Below are 22,444 nucleotides of genomic sequence, written 5' to 3' on the forward strand. Positions count from 1 at the left end.
CCAGAATAGGTGACTCTTATAAAGACAAAAAGATTAGCTTGGGGGGTGGGGAGGGAATGGGGAGTAATTGCTACTAATGGGTATAGGGTTTCTTTTTGGGTGATGAAATATTCTAAAATTGATTTTGATGATACCTGTACAACTCTGAATAAATAAAAACAGTTGAATTGTATACTTTAAATGAGTGTTTTACATAGTATGTGAGTTATAGCTCAACTGTTATTTTTAAAACTATTCTATGTGACTTCAAATATAGTGAAGATGATCTGTTGCCTAGAAAGAATTTCTAATTCTTTACATTTGTGATTTAATCTCATTATGGAAGCTTCAGGCAAAAAGAGCACCTGCTGGATGCACATTGAAAATGGTGATCTATCTGCCATGCTTAAAATATTGACTAAATGAAGTCTTATTTTTTCCAGTGTTTTGGATCAGCATTTCATGATTGGATTAGTAACTTCTAAAATGTTAACCAATTTTGATAAAGATTGGTAAGAGCTATTAATAAATAACTTTGAGTTATTTATCATAACCTGCCCTTTAACAAAGAGTAGAGTGATAAGTAGGTAAACCTTCTGTGACTTCTAGTACATGACTGTCTAGTGTTCTAAGTCAACATAGCTCACTTGCTTTTATGAGTAGGTATGGTGTGTTTAGGGACTAGAATTAATTGAGACCTTGCACTTTTTATAAGGATTTATTAATAAAGGGATATTTAAATAAAAGTATATCTTTTCTTGAAAAGTGACCTGGGTGTATGTATACTATAAATCTCAGTATTTTGAAGGATTATAATTAGAAAGTGGTGAATATTAACTTTTGTTTCAGTGGGCAGAACTATAAGCAATAGGTATCAGTGACAAGAGACATAGATGTTTGAAAAAATTTTAGACTCTGTTGAGAGACCTTCCTGCTGATGGCAGTGAGCTTCACAATGTTGTAACCCAAAACTAAAGGGAAGATTAAGTGTAGAATTTCCTACATTTGGAGCAGTTAATTTCTAAATGGTAACAGTCTTTGAGCAGCCCTCCCTCATTCCCTGCAAGGTTCTAGCCTTCAAAGTATCTCTTTGGTACTCTTTTTTGTGCTTTAAGTTAGAATAAATAGTTTCTTTAAAACAAGCCTGTTCTCATTTTTATGATATTCTTAAACGTTAGTACATGTATTTTGGAGTCCCTGGATAATTGTCTCATAATCAAGAACTGCCACACCATTCCAGTACTTAGGTTAGCTTTCTGTTTTTAATGCATTGGTACTCAGTTATACAATTTAATTTGTCAGATGAGAGCAACAGAAACAGACTTAACACATAAATGATGTGTTGGTGTGAAGGAAAATTGATATAACAAACCATGTGTACACAGTGATGTAGTAACCCAAGTAGGAGAGCTTTGTCTTCCACATGGTACCTGATGGTGGTGGGGTAGCCATGCAAAACTCATGGAACCCATGCCTTAGCAGTTAGCAGTGTGCTACCATCTGTCACATTGTATTATTAATACTAATAGTTTTGTTTGTATTCAGCTTGTAAATTTGTTTTGTAGAAGAGCAATAAGCATAAGGAGTTTAATTCTAATTTAATTTATGCACATATTTAAGCAGCATTATAATGGGAAGTAATTTAAATTAGTTTTTAAAAATTCTGTTAAGGTAGAACCAGATTTGGCAAATTTGAACCAGCTTAGTATTGTTGATAGAAATCTGGTACTTGGAGTGAGATGACTGGAACTGGGATTTCAATTCCATTTACTAGGTTATTTCCCTATTTATTGAGTGAAAAATGTATTTATATTTCTACCTAAAAGCATGGTTCATTTGTTCATTCTTTTATTCAACAGGTAATTAGTTTACTAATTGTGTAGCACTGCATAATTTTGATGTCATCTTGTTACTTGTTTCTTTAGTCTTCCTATTATCACATTTTCTAAGAGCCAGCACAAATTCTGATAGGAATACTGTGCTGTGAATTGTCTTACAGATGGTAGGCTTTGATTTGAAACTTTTTAAAAAGTAGGGCAGATTTTTGAAATATGGTAAGATTCTGTGTTAATGTAATAGAATAATAAAACGCTATATTAATAAAATTGTTGAGGCTGTTCATTTTATTTTTTTATTTTTTTGTCTTTTTGCTATTTCTTGGGCCGCTCCCACGGCATATGGAGGTTCCCAGGCTAGGGGTCGAATCGGAGCTGTAGCCGCCGGCCTACGCCAGAGCCACAGCAACGAGGGATCCGAGCCGCATCTGCAACCTACACCACAGCTCATGGCAACGCCGGATCGTTAACCCACTGAGCAAGGGCAGGGACCGAACCCGCAACCTCATGGTTCCTAGTCGGATTCGTTAACCACTGCGCCACGACGGGAACTCCGAGGCTGTTCATTTTAAAGTTCAACCCATGCAATTACATATATCAGAAGCATAGTATCCTGGTAATTTATAGTTGGGAGAATACTTTTACTGTAGACTGATCTAGAGATCATATTCATAGGGAGCCAGAGAAGAAAATAAGAATTGTGAAGAGTCCATAATAATTTAATTAGCATTTCAGGGGAGAACTAACCAGCAGTTGTTAGAACACCTACTATTTGTTGGGTGCCTTCTATGTGCATGGCACTTCACGTGTATTCTATTAAAGCTTCCCAGTAATTTCTGAAGGTATTAGCCACCTTGAGAGAGGGGGAGAAAAAGATATCAGAGGTTAAATACAATCTGTTATTAAGTATATCTGTTAAGTTACAATTGCTGAACAATCTTGCGATCTGCAAAATCATGCACCAAAAAGCAACAGGGCTTGTGGGGAAAACAGGATCGAGAGCAAACTGATCACTCATAAGCCATGTAACTTTGTAATTAGAGCACTAACAACAATAGAAACTTCCAATAAAATAAACACAGTTTAAAAAATCCTAAATTCCTAACAGATTATAGTAAATATAGGACTCTCTTTTTTTTTTTTTTTTAAAGGTAACCTAATGGAAACCTTCCGTTTAAGGAATGATTGAGGTTACTGAGTTAGGGAGACAAGGCTGAAATAAAGTTAAAAATGCACAAAGACCGGGAGGAACAGTATATGTATTTCCAAGACAGCATGTGGCCAGACTGAGCCAAGAACATTTTTTTGTAGGGTGATGGCTGTCCTGTCCAGAACTTAATCCCCCACCCTCATGTAGCATTCAGTTGCTGTTACTTGGTGCAAAACATTAATGAATTGAGGAGAAAGTTGCTTATGAACTCACACGATTTGCAGGTGTGTTTACTGGCATTTGCCAGTGAGCTAAATCCCATTACAAAACTAGAGGCATACTTTACTTTATTATGCTTCGCTTAATGCTCTCAGCAGATAATGCGTTTTTTTTTTTTTTTTTTTTTTTTACGAATTGAAGGTTTGTGGCAGTCCTGCATTGAGCAGGTCTACTGGTGCCATTTTTCTAACAGCATTTACTCACTTTGTGTCTGTCACATTTTGGTGATGCTCAGAATATTTCAAACTTTTCCATCATTTGTTATGGTGATCTGTGATCAGTGATTTTTGTTACTAAAGTGTTTTTGTTTTTTTTTAATTTTTAAAATTAAAAAAAATTTTTTTTTCCTTTTTAGGGCCACACCCATGGCATATGGAGGTTCCCAGGCTCGGGGTTGAATCAGAGCTGCAGCTGCCGGCCTATGCCACAGCCACAGCACCCAGGGCACCCAAGCTGTGTCTGTGACCTACACCACAGCTCACAGCAATGCCAAGATCCTAACTCACTGAGCAAGGCCAGGGATTGAACCCACATCCTCATAGATCCTAGTTGGGTTCATTCCCGCTGAGCCACAATGGGAACTCCTAATAAAGTAATTTTAAATTAAGGTATGTACATTGTGTTTTTAGACATAATGCTATTGCACACTTAGACTACAGTGCAATAAACATAATTCTGTGTATACTGGGAAACCAAAAAATTTGTGGACTCACTTTGCGATATTTGCTTTATTATGGTGGTTTAGAATTGAAACTGCATCTCTGAGGTATGCCTGTGAATGTTTTATAGCAGAACAGATTTCATATTTACCAAGTCTTTTCCACTACAAAACCCACAACACATGTTCCATACTCAGTACTAAATTACAAATAGCTGTCTTTAAAGCATCTCCCCTCCAATGGAATGTTATTGAGAGACAAGGGAACTGATACTTAACTGGACAGCCCTCACATTTAAAGATAATCATTACCTTGTTTAATCATCACAAGCACCATAGCCTTATGTCCTCAGTCTCAAAGAGGTTTGAGAACTTTGCACAAGATTACACAGTAAGTACCAAAGTAGAAATTTATTTACTTGTCTTCTGTCCTTAGGGCTGCACCCATGGCATATGGAGGTTCCCAGGCTAGGGGTCGAATTCTGAACTGCAGCCACTGGCCTAGACCACAGCCACAGCAACGTCAGATCCGAGCTAACCTACACCACAGTACACGACAACACCAGATCCTTAACCCACTGAGCGAGGCCAGGGATCAACCCGAAACCTCGTGGTTCCTAGTCAGATTCGTTAACCACTGAGCCACAACAGGAACTCCCAATTTTGAGACCTTTAACAAGAGTGAATGTCTGACACAATAGGATTAATGAAGTTGTTCTGTTTTCTCCCCTCTGTGGTCTCACCTCCTATAGCACTGAAGTAGAGCGTAATGGCAATGTAGAATGGCAAGGGGGTGAGTAGAGCTGTTGATACCAAGGTGTCTAGTCTTGAAATTTAACTTGCTAGCTTTGTCCCCTGTTAGTTATTTCATCTTTGTCAGACTACCTTTATGTACCTCAGATTTTTCCATCTGTAAAATGGTAATAATGAGTACTTACCTCTTGAGATTATATTAAGTGAGTTAATAGAGCAGAACGTTTTAAGTGACAGCCTGGCACATGATAACTGCTCCATAGGTGTTAACTGTCACTCCTGCCCCATTGCTTCTCTGATTTACTTTTTGGTTCTTTTTCTACTCTTATTCAACACTGTTTTCCTAATTTCTCTCCTCCCAATCCCTTCATAGAATTGGTTTGAAATAGATTAAATAGGTATGCTCTTTTAGTCTAATTTTTTGTGCGCCTAAATTTCTTCTGTTTTATATACACATTAAGCAAGAGAAAAAATAGTGTTACAGTATATTTCAGTGACAAGGTTTTAGTTTAGTTTTATCTTTAAGGAGAATTCGGAATTTTTATTATTTGTAGATGGCAGGATTTTATATAAGGGAAATCAACTGAGGAACTAGTAAATGGTTTGAATATAATTACTGTGGCAAAATACGTTAATTTCCACATTTTTGTGAATTTCCCAAATTTGCTTTGGCTGAATTCTAATTTTACTCCACTGTGTTTCAGTCCTTTAAGTTTATTGAAACAATTTACAGCCTACTGTGGTCTGTCCTAGAGGATGTTCATGTATACTCAAGAGGACTGTATATTCTACTGTTGGGTAGAGTGCTCTATAGATATCTGTATGATCTAGTTTGTGTATGGAGTTGTTAAGAAGGACTTCTCTTGTGGATCTTTTGCTTAGTTTTATCCATTACTGAAAGTGCTGAAGTCTTTATTATTGTTGAATTGTCTGGTTTCCTTTCCTCTTGTCAGACTTGCTTCATATATTTTGAGGCTCTCTTTGGTTGTGTGTGTGTGTGATTAAATTTTCCTGATGATTGGACCCCATTATTGTAGTGTTCCCCTTTAGTAATTTTTTTTTTTTTGTCTCACAGTCTTTTTTTCTCATTGAGTCACTCCAGCTTTCTTATGGTTGCTGTTTTGCATGATGTATGTTTTCCCATCCTTTCACATTCCACCAGTTTATGTCCTTCGATCCAAAAATCTATAAGCAATGGGTTTCTGCTGTGTAGCACTGGGAACCATATCTAGGCACTTCTGATGGAGCATGATAATGTGAGAAAAAGAATGTATATATGTACTTGTGACTGGGTCACCTTGCTGTATAGTAGAAAACTGGCAGAACACTGTAAACCAGCTATGATGGAAAAAATAAAAATCATTAAAAAAAAAAACTTTCTCCTATTGACAACACGTGATTGGATTTTCCTTTTTAAATCCAAGTCTCTGCATTTTGATTGGATTTTATGATCCATTTGCATTTAATGTTGATTAGGCTTTGTTTACGTCTGCTATTTTACTTGTTCTGTCTTTTTTTTTTTTTTTGTCTTTTTGCTATTTCTTTGGGCCACTCCCGCGGCATATGGAGATTCCCAGGCTAGGGGTCGAAGCAGAGCTGCAGCCCCCGGCCTACGCCAGAGCCACAGCAACGCAGGATCCGAGCTGCATCTGCAACCTACACCACAGCTCATGGCCACACCGGATCATTAACCCACTGAGCAAGGGCAGGGACCGAACCCACACTCTCATGGTTCCTAGTCGGATTCGTTAACCACTGCCCCACGACAGGAACTCCTGTTCTGTCTTCTTATTCCTTTCTTTACTCATTTCTTTTGCCTTAAGTGAATTTTTTCTAATGTATATAATTCCTTTTAATAATTTTTCCAAGGTTTTTTTTTGTTAATATCCTTTTCTCTTAACAGGTTTATTGATACTCACATATCTTACAATTCATCCTTTTTTTTTTTTTTTTTTTTTTTTTTTGCTTTTTAGGGCCACACCTGCAGCATATGGAAGTTCCCAGGCTAAGGGTCAAATCGAAGTTACAGCTGCTGGGCTACACTACATCTTCGACCTGTGGTGTAGCTTGTGACAACACCAGATTCTTAACCCACTGAGTGAGGCCAGGGATCAAACCCGAATCCTTGTGGATACTAGTCAGGTTTGTAACCCACTGAGCCACAACAGGAACACCACAATTCATCTGTTTAACTTTAAACAGATGAATTTTAAACAGTGCTATAGTTTTTGTCCTGTCAATTTAAAAAATTGTGTTAAAAATGTCTATCAAAAATTTGGCACTTTAGCCATTTCATGTGTTCAATTTACTGTCTTTATTTATAATATTCCCAATATCTACTATCTTCACAATATTATACAACCATCACCACTATTTCCAAAACTAGTTCATCACCCCAAACAGAAATTTTGTAACCATTAACCTATAATTCTCCATCTTTCTTTTCCCCTAGCCCCTGGTAACCTCTACTTTCTGTTGATGAATTTGTCCTTTTGTATATGGCTTATTTCACTTGGCATGGTGTTTTCAAGACTTACTCATGTTGTAGCAGATATCAGAACTGTATTTCTTTTTATGACTGAAAAATATTGTATGGATACACCACATTCTGTTCATTCATTAGTTGATGGATATTTGGGCTGTTTCCATATTTTGACTAGTATGATTAATCCTGCTATAATCATTCATTTACCTGTTTTGGGTATGTACCTGTTCTTTCTCTTGAACATATACCTAGGAGTGGAATGACTGGGTCATTTGATAATTCTGTGTTTTACTGTTTGGGAAATTGCCAAACTATTTCGTAAAGGAGCTGTATATACCATTTTGCATTCTTGCGAGCAATGTGTGATGGTCCCAATTTCTTAACATCCTTACCAACATTTGTTGTCCATACCCTTCTTTTTGAGTGGTAAAATGTACATAGTTGTAAAATGTACCATTTTAACTTTTTATGTGTACAGTTTTGTGGCATTAAGTGCAATCACGTTATTGTGCAACCATTACCGCCATATATCTCCAGAACTTTTTCATTTTTCCCCACTGAAACTGTGCCCATTAAGCAGTTACTCCCCCTGCCTCTCTCTCCCCTAGTCCCTGATAATCACCCTCCTGCTTAGGTCTCCATGAATTTGGCTACTCTGTATATCACATATAAGTGGGATCATGCAGTATTTGCTGTTTAAATGTTGTCATCACATTTCCCTTGACCTCTCTTAAGCACAGTTTCCTTTAGTTTTTTGAACATAATTTCCAATAGTTGTTTGAAGTTGTTTTTATTTTGCCAAGTCTGATATGTAGACCCACTCAAAGTCAGTTTCTTTTGCCTGTTTTTTTCCATAACCCTGTGTATTGGCCACACTTTCCTGTTCCCTTGCATATGTAGTGATTTTATTTGTTGTGTAAACTAGACGTTTCATATAATGTAAGCAGATTTGGATACCGATTCCCTGCTATTCCCCGTTCTCAGGGTCTTGTTGTTTGCTTGCTTACTTGTCTACTGACTGGCTAGACTACTTCGTTTTTTATTTATTTTTGGTCCTGTCTACAGCATGCAAAAATTCCCAGCCCAGGGACCCAACCCATGTCAAAACAGCAGCCCAAGCTGCTTCAGTGACTATGCCGGAACCTTAACTTGCTGTGCCGCAAGGGAACTCCTGGCTAGACTACTTACTTTATTATTATTATTATTATTATTAATTTTTGCTCTTTTAGGACCACACTCTCTCGGCATATAGAAGTTTCCAGGCTAGGGTCGAATCAGAGTGTGCTGCCGGCCAGCACCACAGCCACAGCAACATGGGATCCGAGCTGTGTCTGTGACCTGCACCACAGCTCACAGCAGCGCCAGATTCTTGACCCACTGAGTGAGGCCGGGGATAGAACCCACATCCTTTTGGATCCTATTTGGGTTCGTTAACCACTGAGCCACAAAGGGAACTCTCTGGCTAGACTACTTTAAAGAAGTCTATTTTCCCTGTATTCAGGCTGTGATGTTGCTTTTCAGAAGGCACAGCCTTCGTTAGGCACACAGTTAACCCTGGGATGACAGTGTTTTAGCAAGGTTTTGTGTATTTCCGTGGTATCTCTGTCATGCTGTCTCCCTCTGTTGGTATCACATGCAAATGTTAGTCTCCCCTAAATGTTGGCTGATTGCTACATTGTTTTAAGTGATGCCCTGGGATTTAATTGCCCCACAATCTTAATCCAACTCAATTATCCCCACTTTCCAAGGGGTAATCTTTGAGGTCAGTCTTTGAGGTTTGTACTGACCTCGAAGAGGCTCTTCTTAGCTGTCTTTTTCCCTGGTTCTTTCTGGTAAGCTTCTAGCTAACTAAGACACCCAAGCCTCTTTACTACCCCAGTCTCCATTGTTTTCTAGTGTACCCTCAGGCATGAACTTCCCTGTACTCTGTAATGGATTTTTATCAGGGTTGTTTCACTGGGAAGAGTGTTCACAGAGCTTCGGATGCCGTTATTCCACAAGTCATTTTTAATTTAAAATTACTCATTGCCTACAGCCACTTGAAAATTGTTATTTGAGAACGCCTTGGAAAGGATTCGGGAATTTATTGAAGCTTTCATGTACGTGTAAAAGCTTCTAGTAACCTAATTGTGTGCATGTGACTTGACAGACACTTAGTACTGAGTACTGAGCATTTCTAAACGAATAAATTTTTGTTGCCACAAAGAGTTTAGAATGCCGGACAGTTCCGTTGTGATGACTTCCAGGATGTTATCCATAAGAAGTAGTAGTGAATGTACTAAGTGATTTAGTGAAATTAAGGGGGTGTGTGTGTTTAATAGTGGTGATAGTAGAGTATGAGCATTTAGCTTAAGTAATATATTTAGACCTAACAAAGATTAATGAAACATCTTCATTTGCATTAGCCTGAGTTATTATTGAATTTAAAGCGATCTAGAACTCACATCACACAAGGGGAAGGGGAACTTGTGTTTACTATAGATAGCTGCCCTGACTGGTTTTGTGTAAATTTTTTTTTTCTTCTTTTTCGGCCCCTCCCATGGTATATGCAAGTTCCCTGGCCAGGGATCCAATCCCAGCCACAACTGCGACCTAAACCAAAACTGTAGCAATTTGGATCCTTAACCCACTGTGCCCAGCTGCCACAGAGACTATGCTAGATTATTAACCCATTGTGCCACGGCAAAAACTCTGATTCTGTGTATAATACTGTGTGGAATTCCGTGTATAATAACGACGAGTCCTGTTCTAATGATAATGGCATGGCTGGTGGAGCTAGAAAAAGAAAGGTCTTTACTCTTGAGTGAAAGTTACATTTTAGGAGTTCCTGTCATGGTGCAGCAGAAACAAATCGACTAGGAACCATGAGGTTGCGGGTTTGATCCCTGGCCGGGTTAAGGATCCGGCGTTGCCCTGAGCTGTGGTGTAGGTCACAGACGCGGCTTGGATCCTGCGTTGCTGTGGCTGTGGCGTAGGCTGGTGGCTGTAGGTCAGATTGGACCCCTAGCCTGGGAACCTCCATATGCCTCTAGTGCGGCCCTGAAAAGCAAAAAAAGAAAGTTGTATTTTAAAATTACCTAAGGACTCAGTTACTGAAAACAACTTGCTGCATTTCACACTCCTTAACACGAACCATTATCTTCCCATTGATCAATACTTTATATAACGTGGTTTTTGTCAGATTTCTTAGGAATATAGATATTGTACTTGAAAAGAAAATTCTGTGATAGGTAGCCATTAACGGTGAATATAAAAGAATACTAAACCTGGAGAAATTAAGTGAAAAATCCATTTTTATAAAATGTGCTTTTGCATCACAGACATTTTGATAGTTTATCTTGGAGGTGTGGATATGATAAGATGAACGGTAGTTTTTTTTCCTTATTTTCAAACATTATTCATGCATGATGTGGTAGTTAAAACTGTAGAACCCTGCAACTTGTACTCCCTGGGTTAGAATCCTGGCTCTACCACTTTGTGTATTTACTCTGCCCCAGTTTCTAAGGCTTGTCGACCTGGCTGTGAGTGTTGAAATTGGGAAATGAGAAATGGCCTTGGAAAAATAAGTTAGGGCTGATTGTGAATGACCTTGAGCAATAGTACTTATGTAAAACATTGAGGGGAAGCCACTTCAGAGAGGGAAAGTGTTGGGAGATTACTTTAGCAATAACATACTAAACAGGGTGTTCCATCGTGGCTCAGCGGAAATTAATCCTACCAGTATCCATGAGGTTGTGGGTTGGATCCCTGGCCTTGCTCAGTGGGTCGGGGATCTGGCGTGGCTGTGGCTGTGGCACGGGCTGGCAGCTGTAGCTCTGATTTGACCCCTTAGCCTGAGAACATCCATAATGCTGTGGGTGCAGCCCTAAAATAAATAAATAAATAAAAACAAAAAAATAATATGCTAAACAGATTGGTAGTATGGAGACCATCCACGATGCTGTTAAAATTGGGCTCTAGCCCATTGGAGTGGTATGAGTAGGAGGCAGAAAAATAATGTTGGACGCATAAAGAGAAATTGGAGATGGGAAGGGAGAGGGTTTGACTTAGTAATATTTTACTACCTCCCCCTTTTGTTTTTTAATGCTTGCTTATCATGTGCTAATGAAGCCTTAGGATTCAATGATTGGCAAAGCTCCGTTTCTGCCCTTATGGAGCTTTTTCTTTTGGCCACGCCTGCAGTGCGTGGAAGTTCTCTGGCCTGGGATGGAACCCATGCCATAGCCGCGACCCAAGCTGCTGCAGTAACAACAGTTAAGTTTGGATCCTTAACCTGCTGCTTCAGGAGGAAACTCCATGCCCTTATGAAACTTATGTTTTGCTAGGGAGAGAGATCAACACAGGTGCTGTGAAGTGAAAGTGCAGCTTCCTCTCGTGGAAAGTAACATAATGTCTTTTCTATCAAAGGAAATCTTGGTTACTCCCATTTTGCTGCGGTTTCACCTTACTGCGACCCCCCCCCTCCCCTCTTCTTCCAGTGACAATTTGTTTCAAAATAGCCAACCGGGAAGAATGTGCGCCCTGACCTGACTATGGGAAGGAGACAGGTCCATCACCTGCGTTAGGGAGAAATAGGGGAGGGTCCTTTGTTCGGTGCCCGTGCCAGCACTTTTTGGAGTACCTGTGCCCTTCTGCAAAGTAAAGAGCCTTGTTGAGATCTCCCCGTGTGCATGTGTCTCATTTTTCAACACTGATGATCCAAGCCATGTCCCCAACCCTCTTGAGAACCTCAGATAGGTTTTTTCTTTTCTTTCTTTCTTTTTCTTTCTTTCTTTTTTTTTTTTTTTGGTCTTTTTGCCTTTTCTAGGGCCTCTCCCATGGCATATGGAGTTTCCCAGGCTAGGGGTCGAATCAGAGCTATAGCCGCCAGCCTACACCACAGCCACAGCAGCGCAGGATCCGAGCTGCGTCTGCAACCTACACCACAGCTCACGGCAACACCGGATCCTTAACCCACTGAGCTAAGGCCAGGGACTGAACCCACAACCTCATGGTTCCAAGTCGGATTGGTTAACCACGACGGGAACTCCATCAGATAGGATTTCTTGATGAATTCTGAGTAAGGAGAATTGAGGGCTAGTGGGTGAATCAGTGTGGGCAAAGCTAAGACTGCTTTTGCAAAGGCTCCATTATCAGCATGAGGAAGTACATTTTGAAGGAACAACAAGAAGTCAAAGTGAACTGGAGTTTGAACCAGCTTTAGGTGGGGTATTTGCAAGATGAGACTGACTTTGGGTGTTCTGGGACCTTGTGGACCATTAGAGAAGTATTTTGGTCTAAAAAAAAAAAAGAGAGAGAGCAATCTCTTTTCCTTGTCCCCTCCTTTTTTCCTCTTAAAATCTTCCTCTTCAAATTTGGAGAGAACAGCAATGTCTTGGGAGCTTTATGGTGTAAATGGAAGAGCCAATGGCTTTGAAAATCTTAACAGATGTTACTGTCGCCTTGCATAAGCTCAGGTTACTTACTATCTTAGCTTCTGTTAAATTGGACTGATAATCATATAGAATAGGTGTCCTTACGATTAAATGAAGTTATGCAAGTAAAGCACCTAGTATTTTGCCTGATACATAAGTGCTCATAACTTTTCTAGAGTAATGTGCTAATGAAGATGGAACTGGAAAAGAGTCTGTGATACTATGATTAATAATAAATACATATTTGGTCTTCATCCATGATGAGAATCGCAAAAGCGTCATCTTAAGATGACTTTGAAAAGCCCCTAGGTATAGGGGTCTGGTTGCCAGGGGAGCCAACCTCGTGAATACTTTTCCCCCTCTCTTTGTGAAGGAAGGGCAGAGGGGCTAGAGTCCTTGATGGCCACTGATTTAATCAGTTGTGCCTATGTAATGAAACCTTTGTAAAAACCCGAGAAGATGGGATCCAGAGAGCTTCCAGGTTGATGAGCACATGGAGATGCGGGGAGAGTGGTGAGGCCAGGAAAGGCATGGAACTTCAGCTCCCTTTCCCTACACCCTGCCCTACACATCTCTGCCATCTGGCTGTACCTGAGTTACATCCTTTTATAATAAGTCAGTGATCTAGTAAGTAAAATGTTTCTCCGAGTTTTGTGAGCTGCTCAAGCAAATTAATCAAATCCAAGGAGGAAGTCCTTGGACCCTCCATGCTGTAGCCTGTCAGAAGCACAGGTGACAGCCTGGACTTGTGACTGGCATCTGAAGTCGGGAGAGGGGCAGTCTTGTAAGACTAAGCCTTTAGCCTGTGGGATCTGAAGCTGTCTCCAGGTAAATAGTGTCAGAATTAAGTTGACTTGTAGGACACCTAGTTGAGAATGCTTGGTTTGGGTGCACAACCACACGATTGTAAATAATCGGGTACAGAATTCCAGAGCCACATAGCAACCTCAAATGGAATGGAACCAAAAGGTCCACAAAAGAAAAAGTTTGGATAGTATAAATACTAAAGTCTTCTGTCTTACCCACTAGGGTAGTTATGGATCATAGTGTCTGAATATAATTATGTATAAGCTTTGTCACAAGTAATAATAATTAGTAGTTAAATAATTAGTTAACTTCATTTGCAAACAGCGTTACTGTATCTATATATTAGAGTCAGGATTATCCCCCAATCATTTTTACTCGTATTTCAATATGTTTTCCTAGAAAGGGTTAAAAAAAAAAACCTTGGAAGTCCAGCTATTGCACAGATCATTAAATGCTCATAACTGTTAGTTGCTATTTTTGTGTCGTTTCATACAGTTTGGGAATTTTGGTAATTTCTCTGTGCGTCCTTGGAAGTGTGTCAAACCTGTACTATCCTGTGTGTCATTTCTGCTATGTAGGATAGTATACTTTGTTCCAGACAACAATGCACAAAAAGTTTACTTTTAAGCATATTGAACCTGTCATAGCAATAGAAATTTCAGTTTAAAATTTAAAAAGTTCTGAGTACTATTGGCTTAAAAAGAAGTATTTTCAAGCTCTAAAATAGTTATTTTGAGATAAAGCTCAATACTTAAAAGATGCTTCATATTGGGTTATAATAAAGATGAAATATTTATACATTTTACATTAAAATTTTAAATCAGGATAATTTTTAAAAATTATTATTACTATTATTATTCTTACTTTGCTTTTTAGGGCCACACCTATGGCATATGGAAGTTTCCAGGCTAGGAATCAGAGCTGCAGCTACCAGGCTATGCCACAGTCACAACAATACCAGATCCTTAACCCACTGAGCGAGGCCAGGGATCAAACCCATGTCCTCATGGGTACTAGTTGGGTTCCTTGCCACTGAGCCACGAAAGGAACGCAAATCAGCGTAGTAAGTTATGTTTTCTTTCTGTTATGTGCTAGAGTATTAATTGCAAGATAATACTTTGTCTGAGACAGTTGTAATTAAGGTTTTCATTTTGTAGTGTTTGGCCAAAGTAGTAAAGTCTAGTGCCTGGTGGAAGGTTAAATAGGTACAACTTGTGTTTCACCATGTGTCTCTCACCTTTGGTTAAGTATTTAAGAAGAGAAAAACAGGGTAATAGATGTCAGTTAAACAGAGAAAAGCATTAGAAATGAAGAAAGCTAATTGAATAATTTTCGCCTTTGATTTGGTACAAAAAAACCGGAATAGGTAAAATTCACAAGATAGTTGCAATGGATGTATTTAAGGATGATACATTGAGTTATTTTCTTAAGAAGCTCATTTCGATAACCAGTAGAGGAAATAATTTGTTGGCATATTAGACTTAACGTTGTTGCTTGTCTCTCTCCTCAGTCTGCAATGTTCATTCCACAAGAGCAGAGCGATTTGCCTGCCTGCTGTGTACTGCCATATATTCCCTTATGCTTATAACAATATGTGGCCCATTATAGACACTCGGCATTTATCTCTTCAGTGACCAATACGCTTTGAGTTTTTATTTAAACATCTTTAATTTTTTGGATGAAAAGAAAGAAAAGGAACTCTTAAAGTATACTAGAATTATCTATATGCAATTGTGGAGAGTTTATGTGTGCTGTATAAAAGAAGAGCTTCTAGGAGTTCCCCGTCGTGGCTCAGCGGTTAACAAATCTGACTGGGATCCGGCATTGCTGTGAGCTGTGGTGTAGGTCGCAGACACGGCCCGGATCCTGTGTTGCTGTGGCTGTGATGTAGGCCAACAGCTACAGCTCCGATTAGACCCCTAGCCTGGGACCCTCCATATGCCATGGGCGTGGCCCTAAAAAGCAAAAATAAATAAATGAAAATAAAAGGAGAGCTTCTAGAATATAGGGAAAGTTTGAGCAGAGATGGAATAACGACCCTGTAAAGAAGGACCCTTCTTTGTCCCGAAGGTTTCTCCTGTTATTAAGGCCCTCCTGCTTGAAAGCTGCTGTAGAAATTCAGTTCTGTAAAGTTTAAAATAAATAAAAATGGTTGCCGTTTGTGTAATACAAGGTTACTTAGTATTCTAGGTTGCCTTTTTCCAGGTAAAGGCGATGCTCTTCCCATCTCGGAAGATGTTTGTATGCTAAGTTTGAATATGGAAAAAATGCTTTGTATTCTAAAGGCAATCTAATATTGCCATTTCGGTTATATTTAGTGTTGGAGAAAATCCAAGATGCATTGTGGTAAAATCTGAATGAAGGGAGGGAGAACAGTGACCCTTACAGTACTGTTGTTTTTCTAAAATAAAACATTAAACTTAAAACTCTACTTTATACATACAGTAAATTTTCTCAGTTGTGATTTGTTGAATTTCAGTGTTTCTTTAGGAAGTGTAGTGGTCTTGTGTCATTTTAAATGAATAGAATTATTGAGTTGCTCAATTCTGTGTAGGATACTGCTGCTTTGACTTGGTGGAAAGTTTGTTCTAACCCTGCTATGAATGCCTAAATATCAGTGACTTGGAAAATAACCTCCTTGAGAACTTCAAGACTACTTGAAATCAAGTAAAGCAGGGTGATATTCCCGTCTACTTCCTCCACTGGAGGAATTGAATGGAATTTTTAAAGAAAGGTAGCCATGCTATTCTTGAGTAACTTAGTTGTAGTGTTTGATTTTTTTTTTCTATTCAGTCTTTTCCAAATTATATATGAACACGTTATTTTCAAATTCTTAGCTCAAATATTCAATAACCCTGCATAGTACATTATAGAAAAGGAAAAGAAAATTAAGGGTTTTTTGAGAATTGCTGTGTGGTATTTATGAAACACTTTTATTAAAATCATTCTCGGAGTTCCCTTGTGGCTTAGCTGGTTAAGGATATCTGGTATTACTGCTGTGGCCCTGGTTACAGCTATGGTGTGAGTTCCATATATGCTGCAGGTACAGCAAAAAAAATTGGACTATATTACTTGGTTTATGTCTTGAATTTTTACAATGTATTTAAGGCATTAGCAAATTGAAGACAGTTTGTGCCACTCCATGTAGCTAAGTAAATACCTTGATAATGCCTTTGGAGGCCCAGGAGGAAATTGAAATATTATGTCAGAAGGCTATACTTGCATGTTTTCTTGACATAACATCTAATGTACCATTACTGGTTTAAGTTAAATATCATATTAGTAAAACTTCAGCTTTTCACATTGTCCTCTTATTTGTATAGCCTGACTAGATTCACTGGTAATACTAAATTTGACCAGTTCTTTAATTCATGTTTTTTATGTCTAAAACAAATGTGCTTTTTTCCTGCTTGTAGGTTATGCAATGGTCTCTGCAAGATGGTTTATTCTTGAATTGGAGCTTTTTAAGACTGACAAATGCTGGTACTTCATCTTCTATAAGTGGACTATAATTTCTTTTTTCAAGACAACTACATAAGCAGACAAAATTGCAAAGATTTGCCCTGTGTCGAGTATGACAGCCACGACTCGTGGCTCTCCAGTAGGAGGGAATGACAGCCAGGGCCAGGCTCCTGATGGACAGTCTCAGCCCCCCCTCCAACAGAATCAGGTAGGACATTTAAGATTCTACTTAAAGCTACATTGGTATATCTATTATGAGATACTAAATAATGGAGCATGTTCTGAATAATTGGTGAAGTAACCATAAACCTTATTTTAAGCAAAGTAAACAGGTCTTTGCTTTGACAAGAAACTCAAGTGCTGTAAATGGTGATGCTTGAGTGAGTATGTAGTTCTTTTTTTTTTTTTTTTCTTGTAATCTTTAAAATTAAATTTTTAAGCCTTGTGTCGGTTCTGGAGCAAAGCATTAAATCATTTGATGTAGCCTATTGTTAGAGCATTGACTCAAGCCATACTACTTGTGTTCAAATTTTAGCTTTGCACCATACTAGCTTTATGACTGGGTAAATTATGTGACCTTTTAGCCTTAGTTTTTCAGCTGTAAGATAAGGAGCCTTAAGAGGATCAAATAAAATAATGTTTGCAAAGAGCTTAAAATAGGTTTTGTTATCAAGATTTTATGATGGCCTCAGAACTCAAGCTCTTTATTTTTTTGTCCTCTGGATGAATTTGTGTAAGATTTCAGTTATTTCTTCATTAATTCTTTGGATTTTACTGCTGAAACCATCTGGCCTGGGGCTTTATTTGTGGAAAGGTTATAATTGCAGATCCAATTGTTTTTTAAGTAGGGGAATTTTCTGATTTTCTTCTTTTTTTTTCCCCCGGTGTCTCATGGTAATGTGTTTTTCGAGGCATTTGTCCACTTCACCTAGATTGTCAAATTTATTGGAGTAAAGTTGTTTATAATATTGTTTTTTTTCTTTTTATTGTCCTAGGGGCTGTGATAACAGCTCCTTTTTCATTTCTTTTTTCTTTTCTTTTTTTTTTTTTTTTTTTGTCTTTTGTCTTTTTGTCTGTTGTTGTTGTTGTTGCTATTTCTTGGGCCACTCCCACGGCATATGGAGGTTCCCAGGCTAGGGGTTGAATCGGAGCTGTAGCCACTGGCCTACGCCAGAGACACAGCAACGCGGGATCCGAGCCGCGTCTGCAACCTACACCACAGCTCACGGCAACGCCGGATCGTTAACCCACTGAGCAAGGGCAGGGACCGAACCCGCAACCTCTTGGTTCCTAGTCGGATTCGTTAACCACTGCGCCACGACGGGAACTCCCCTTTTTCATTTCTGATAGTGCTCATTTGTGTTCTTTGTCCTGATTACTCTTTCCTAAAGGATTATTAATCCATTTCATTAAACCTTCCTGGAAACCAACTTTTGGCTTTTAACTCTTTCCCCCCTTCCCACTTGAATGCTTTTACTCTTCCTTTTACTTCTTCTGGATTTAGATGGCTATTCTTTTTTCTCATTTCTTGAAGTGGAAGTTTAGGTGATTGATATTAAGCTTTCTATTGTATGCACTTTTATATTGGGGAATATTAAACTTAATAAGACAGACATTAAAACTTAGGATATGCAGCTCAACTAGCGCTTAGAGGCGAATTTGTAGCTGAGGTGCATGCACGTGAATCACAAACTTGCTGCTTACAGTTGGTACCTGTTTATGTAGAATTCTGTGGGAATTGTTATTGTAGAGTGCTTACATCTCTCATTTGGAGAGAAGTTCTTAGTGTCCAGCTATTATAGATTAGATAGTCTCTATTACAGGTATGATAGGAACTGGCTATGTGTATGTGCACGCGTTCTCCCTCCCTCCTCACTCCTCCTTTTCATCCTCTACCTCTGCCGTTTCAGAGAAGTGAGCAAGTCTGGTTTTAATTTTTTTCCAAATAAATGTGTCAACTTTATTCCTTTTCCTCTCCAGCTCCCACTTTTAGGACATGGAATACTTTAAGTATATGGTCACAAGTCTTGGACAGAGTTGTTAAGTTTTTCTTGTGTCATAAATTTGTTAGCCAGTATTCATGTTTCTTTAAACATAGTCAAAAGTTTGTGTTGGATGCCAGAGATTTCTATTTTTAAACCAGAAGCTTGTATTTAGAGTTCCAGTATCTTTTGCTCTCTCTTTTCCATTTTAAACCCACATTGTGCATGAACTCCTAACTTTGCAATGTTTGTGGCTTGCATGGCTTTCACAAAAATTAAATCTCTAACCTTACTTTTATTTAAGGTGTTCTTGATAATGGTTAGAGCTGTTAAGTGTGTGATATTCAACTTAATATTATGCATCTGCATGCATTATGTCCTCTAACTTCAAATAGCTCCACATTTTTGAGGATGAATGATACTTACAGAATCCCTCTTTGACTGTTTTGTGTTTTTTCTGTTTTTTGTTGTTTTTTGGTCGTTTTAGGGCCTCATCTGGGGCATATGAAGGTTCCCAGGCTAGGGGTTAAATCAGAGCGGTAGCCGCTGGCCTGTGCCACAGGAACACCAGATCTGAGCCGTGTCTGCGACCACACCACAACTCATGGCAACGCCAGAGTGAGGCCAGGGATCAAACTCGTGTCCTCATGGATCCTAGTCAGATTCATTTCTGCTGAGCCATGACGGGAACTCCTGCTCTTTACTTTTTAGTGTTAGGATTTTAGTTATATCTGAAGATTTGATGCTCACTGGACCACAAGGAAGCAACCATAGCATTAATCTCTACCCAACTTCATGCTTGCTTTTGGGATGTACTTTTTTCATATTGGCATAAGTGGAATTTCTAAAATCAAATTTTTTACTTAATATATAATATTTTTAAAAAAGTTTTCCCACAGGAGAGAATTTTAGGCTCTAGTGTATAGTAACACTCAATGATAAATGAAACAGCCTTGGCAAAGGCACTATGGGATGAACACTCTTGGGAGGAGGGTTCAAATTTTCTGGAATGGAATTGGGCGATGTATATGTCAGTAGCCCTGAAGGGAATAGTTTATGTTGTTGTTGTAATTATATTTCCAGGATCCTGTCCTAAGGAAAAATTGAAGTCCAGCACAAAAATTTATATATGAAAGATTCAGATAGTTTTGCATATGTTAGCAATAAAAATTGCAGAATACTAAATGTCTTAATTTTGTTTAATTCATTTAAAACCATATGGTCATTAATCAACTCTTTAAAAAAGATTGTTAACGATGTGAGATACTGAAATGTTGAAGGGAAAAGGACACGGGCTTAAGCAGGTATAATCCCAATTTTATTGAAAATTTATTCGTGTATATAGTCAGGGTTTTTTGGTGGGAGGGTGTCACATAGAATAAAAATTGCAAAGAAATAATTGAAAATGCCGTTGGTGCTCACCTGTTGTTGTAGTGTTAGGGGTATCTTAATTGTTATTTTTGTCTTTATGATTTTTGAGAGCATGTATATAATAACATATGTACCAGAGGAAATGAGGCTTTAAAAAAAATAATACAGCAGACTTCCCAAGTCACATACTTGAAATGCAGATATTTCCGTTGGGCTTCTAAAACTTGAATTCTGTGCTATTGATTCTTTTGCCTTGGGACTAGCCCTATAGCATGTGCATAGTTTTCATCACATACTTGAAAATTGGCTCTATGAGTCCATCTGTAGACTTTGTAAGTAGAACACATTAACGGTGGTATACCTCCCTGTCTTTGATACAAGCATTTATACATCTGTTTAGTAAGTGCTAACATGATGGGGAAAAGGGCCCTTCCTCTCTAAAAGGGCCATCACCTACCTTCAAGAACAGATAAGTAAAATAAGCCTAACATTTAAGTTGGTTTCAATTTGAAAGAGAAAAATACCATCTGCTTTCAAAATTAATAAGGATCATAAAAGCTCATTCTCTTAGTTGTGAAGATGTAACTAAAGTGCAGGGGGAGTGAAAGATGCACTGAAAATGAAGAATGAAAGAATAAAATTAGCCATATTAGTCGAAAATGATGTGACTTATTAGGAAACCACAGGCATGACGTTTTAATAGTTGTTTGGATGGTAGTTTGAGACCAGGGAAATTATGGAATAAAATTTATCTTTGCCCTTTAAATTGAAAAATAAAAGTTATAAATCAAACTTAAATCTGTGAAATGTGTTCAATAATTTCTATCATGAAGAGCTCATATAATGGGAAATGTGAAGCAGAGAAGGTATGCTAACTTTAAAATTAGACCTGGATTCACTTTCTGACTACAGAATCTGGGCTTTGTGACTTGGGGCTATTACTTATTGTCAGAGTTTGCTTTTTTCATCTATTAAGTGGCAGAAGAAAACTTCCTTAAGCTGTTCAGGAGTAAATGAAATTGTTTTAAAGCATAGTAGCACAGAAACTTCCCTGAAACATCATAAGCTTATAGTGATTATATTTTCTTGAAAAATTTACATTATTTCAGCCTAATCTCTGTGGTTCTTTGAATTATTAGATATTGTACATTTGTTATAGAAACCTAATCTGGAATATCTAAATTTTTAATTAAGACCTCATCGCCTGATTCCTCCAATGAAAATTCCCCGGCAACTCCCCCAGATGAACAAGGTCAAGGTGATGCCCCACCACAGCTTGAAGATGAGGAACCTGCATTTCCACATACTGACCTGGCAAAGTTGGATGACATGATCAACAGGTGAGTTGATTTTGTTTTTTAATGTGTGTCATACACAGGAAAACCAACAGTTTTTCAGTATGGTGATTAGTACTAAGAGAAAAGAGAGTGGGTAGGAATATTATAGTAACCATAATGCCTCCTTAAATGGCCTTAACATCTTAGTCATTGCCATGTACTTTGCAACCCATGGTTCTTAATGGATTTAAAAAAGGAAAAGAAGTAACAGTGTCAGTAAAGTGTTGACATTATTGATGATGACCCTAGCTGATGTGTTACTGATGTAGAACCGTGTGTGTGATTTCCCTTTTTTCTTATTGGCATGTGGGTTACTGGATGACTTTAATTTTTGCAAAACCCTGAGATAAACCAGGTCATAAAGAGATTGAGTTCCTCAGAGCCTGCCCCTTGAGAATCCTTGCCTAGTTTGAGGCATTTAACCGTCTGAGCTATTTCTCTCTCCTGATCTTCATCTTGGGGGGGGGGGTGTAATACAGAATATACATTTTCATACTCATAGCACAACCCCCCCACCTATACACACACTTCATTATTTGAAGGAAGACTGACAGTGAATGTTTAAACTTGTGTGCAGGAAGGAAAAGATTTTAAAAAGATAAGGGAAGAGCATGTCAGGGAACCCCCCCCATGTGTCTGGTCTCAATAAGTGGGTCCTAGAGAGGTGTGGCACATCCCCCCCAACCCCCAAAAAGGAAAGTAAGGAAAACACGCTTATAGGCCCTTGGTTGCCGTACTAAATTTTTATAAAAATCATTTAACACTATTATGTATATAATGGCAAGGAAAATAGAAAAACTCTTTGGATTTTTTGAAAAAAACAATCTGATTACATAAGTAATATATTGTAAGAAAGTATTGTTGCACATAGAAATATTTATGTTGATAAAGTTCTTTGTAATTTCCTCCTTAGGTATACCCATCCCAACTAA

General features: G+C 38.3%; 1 protein-coding gene across 15 annotated transcripts in view; it reads left to right on the plus strand.

Annotated features, from left to right (window-relative positions):
- Positions 1-22,444, plus strand: part of USP9X (ubiquitin specific peptidase 9 X-linked) — a 149,106-nt gene that overhangs the window by 39,294 nt on the left and 87,368 nt on the right. For all 15 annotated transcript variants that reach the window (XM_021080148.2, XM_085007689.1, XM_085007695.1 and 12 more), the window contains 2 exons: positions 16,777-17,030; positions 21,370-21,515. In XM_021080148.2, the coding sequence (XP_020935807.1) occupies positions 16,935-17,030; positions 21,370-21,515 (242 nt within the window). In that variant the 5' untranslated portion in view covers positions 16,777-16,934. The remainder of the gene's footprint in view (positions 1-16,776; positions 17,031-21,369; positions 21,516-22,444) is intronic.

The sequence above is a fragment of the Sus scrofa genome, chromosome X, assembly GCF_054392235.1.
Source record: "Sus scrofa isolate SSC_HxYL_T2T_F1_AM1 chromosome X, Sscrofa_HxYL_maternal_Yorkshire_Landrace_v2.0, whole genome shotgun sequence".
NCBI lineage: Eukaryota > Metazoa > Chordata > Mammalia > Artiodactyla > Suidae > Sus > Sus scrofa.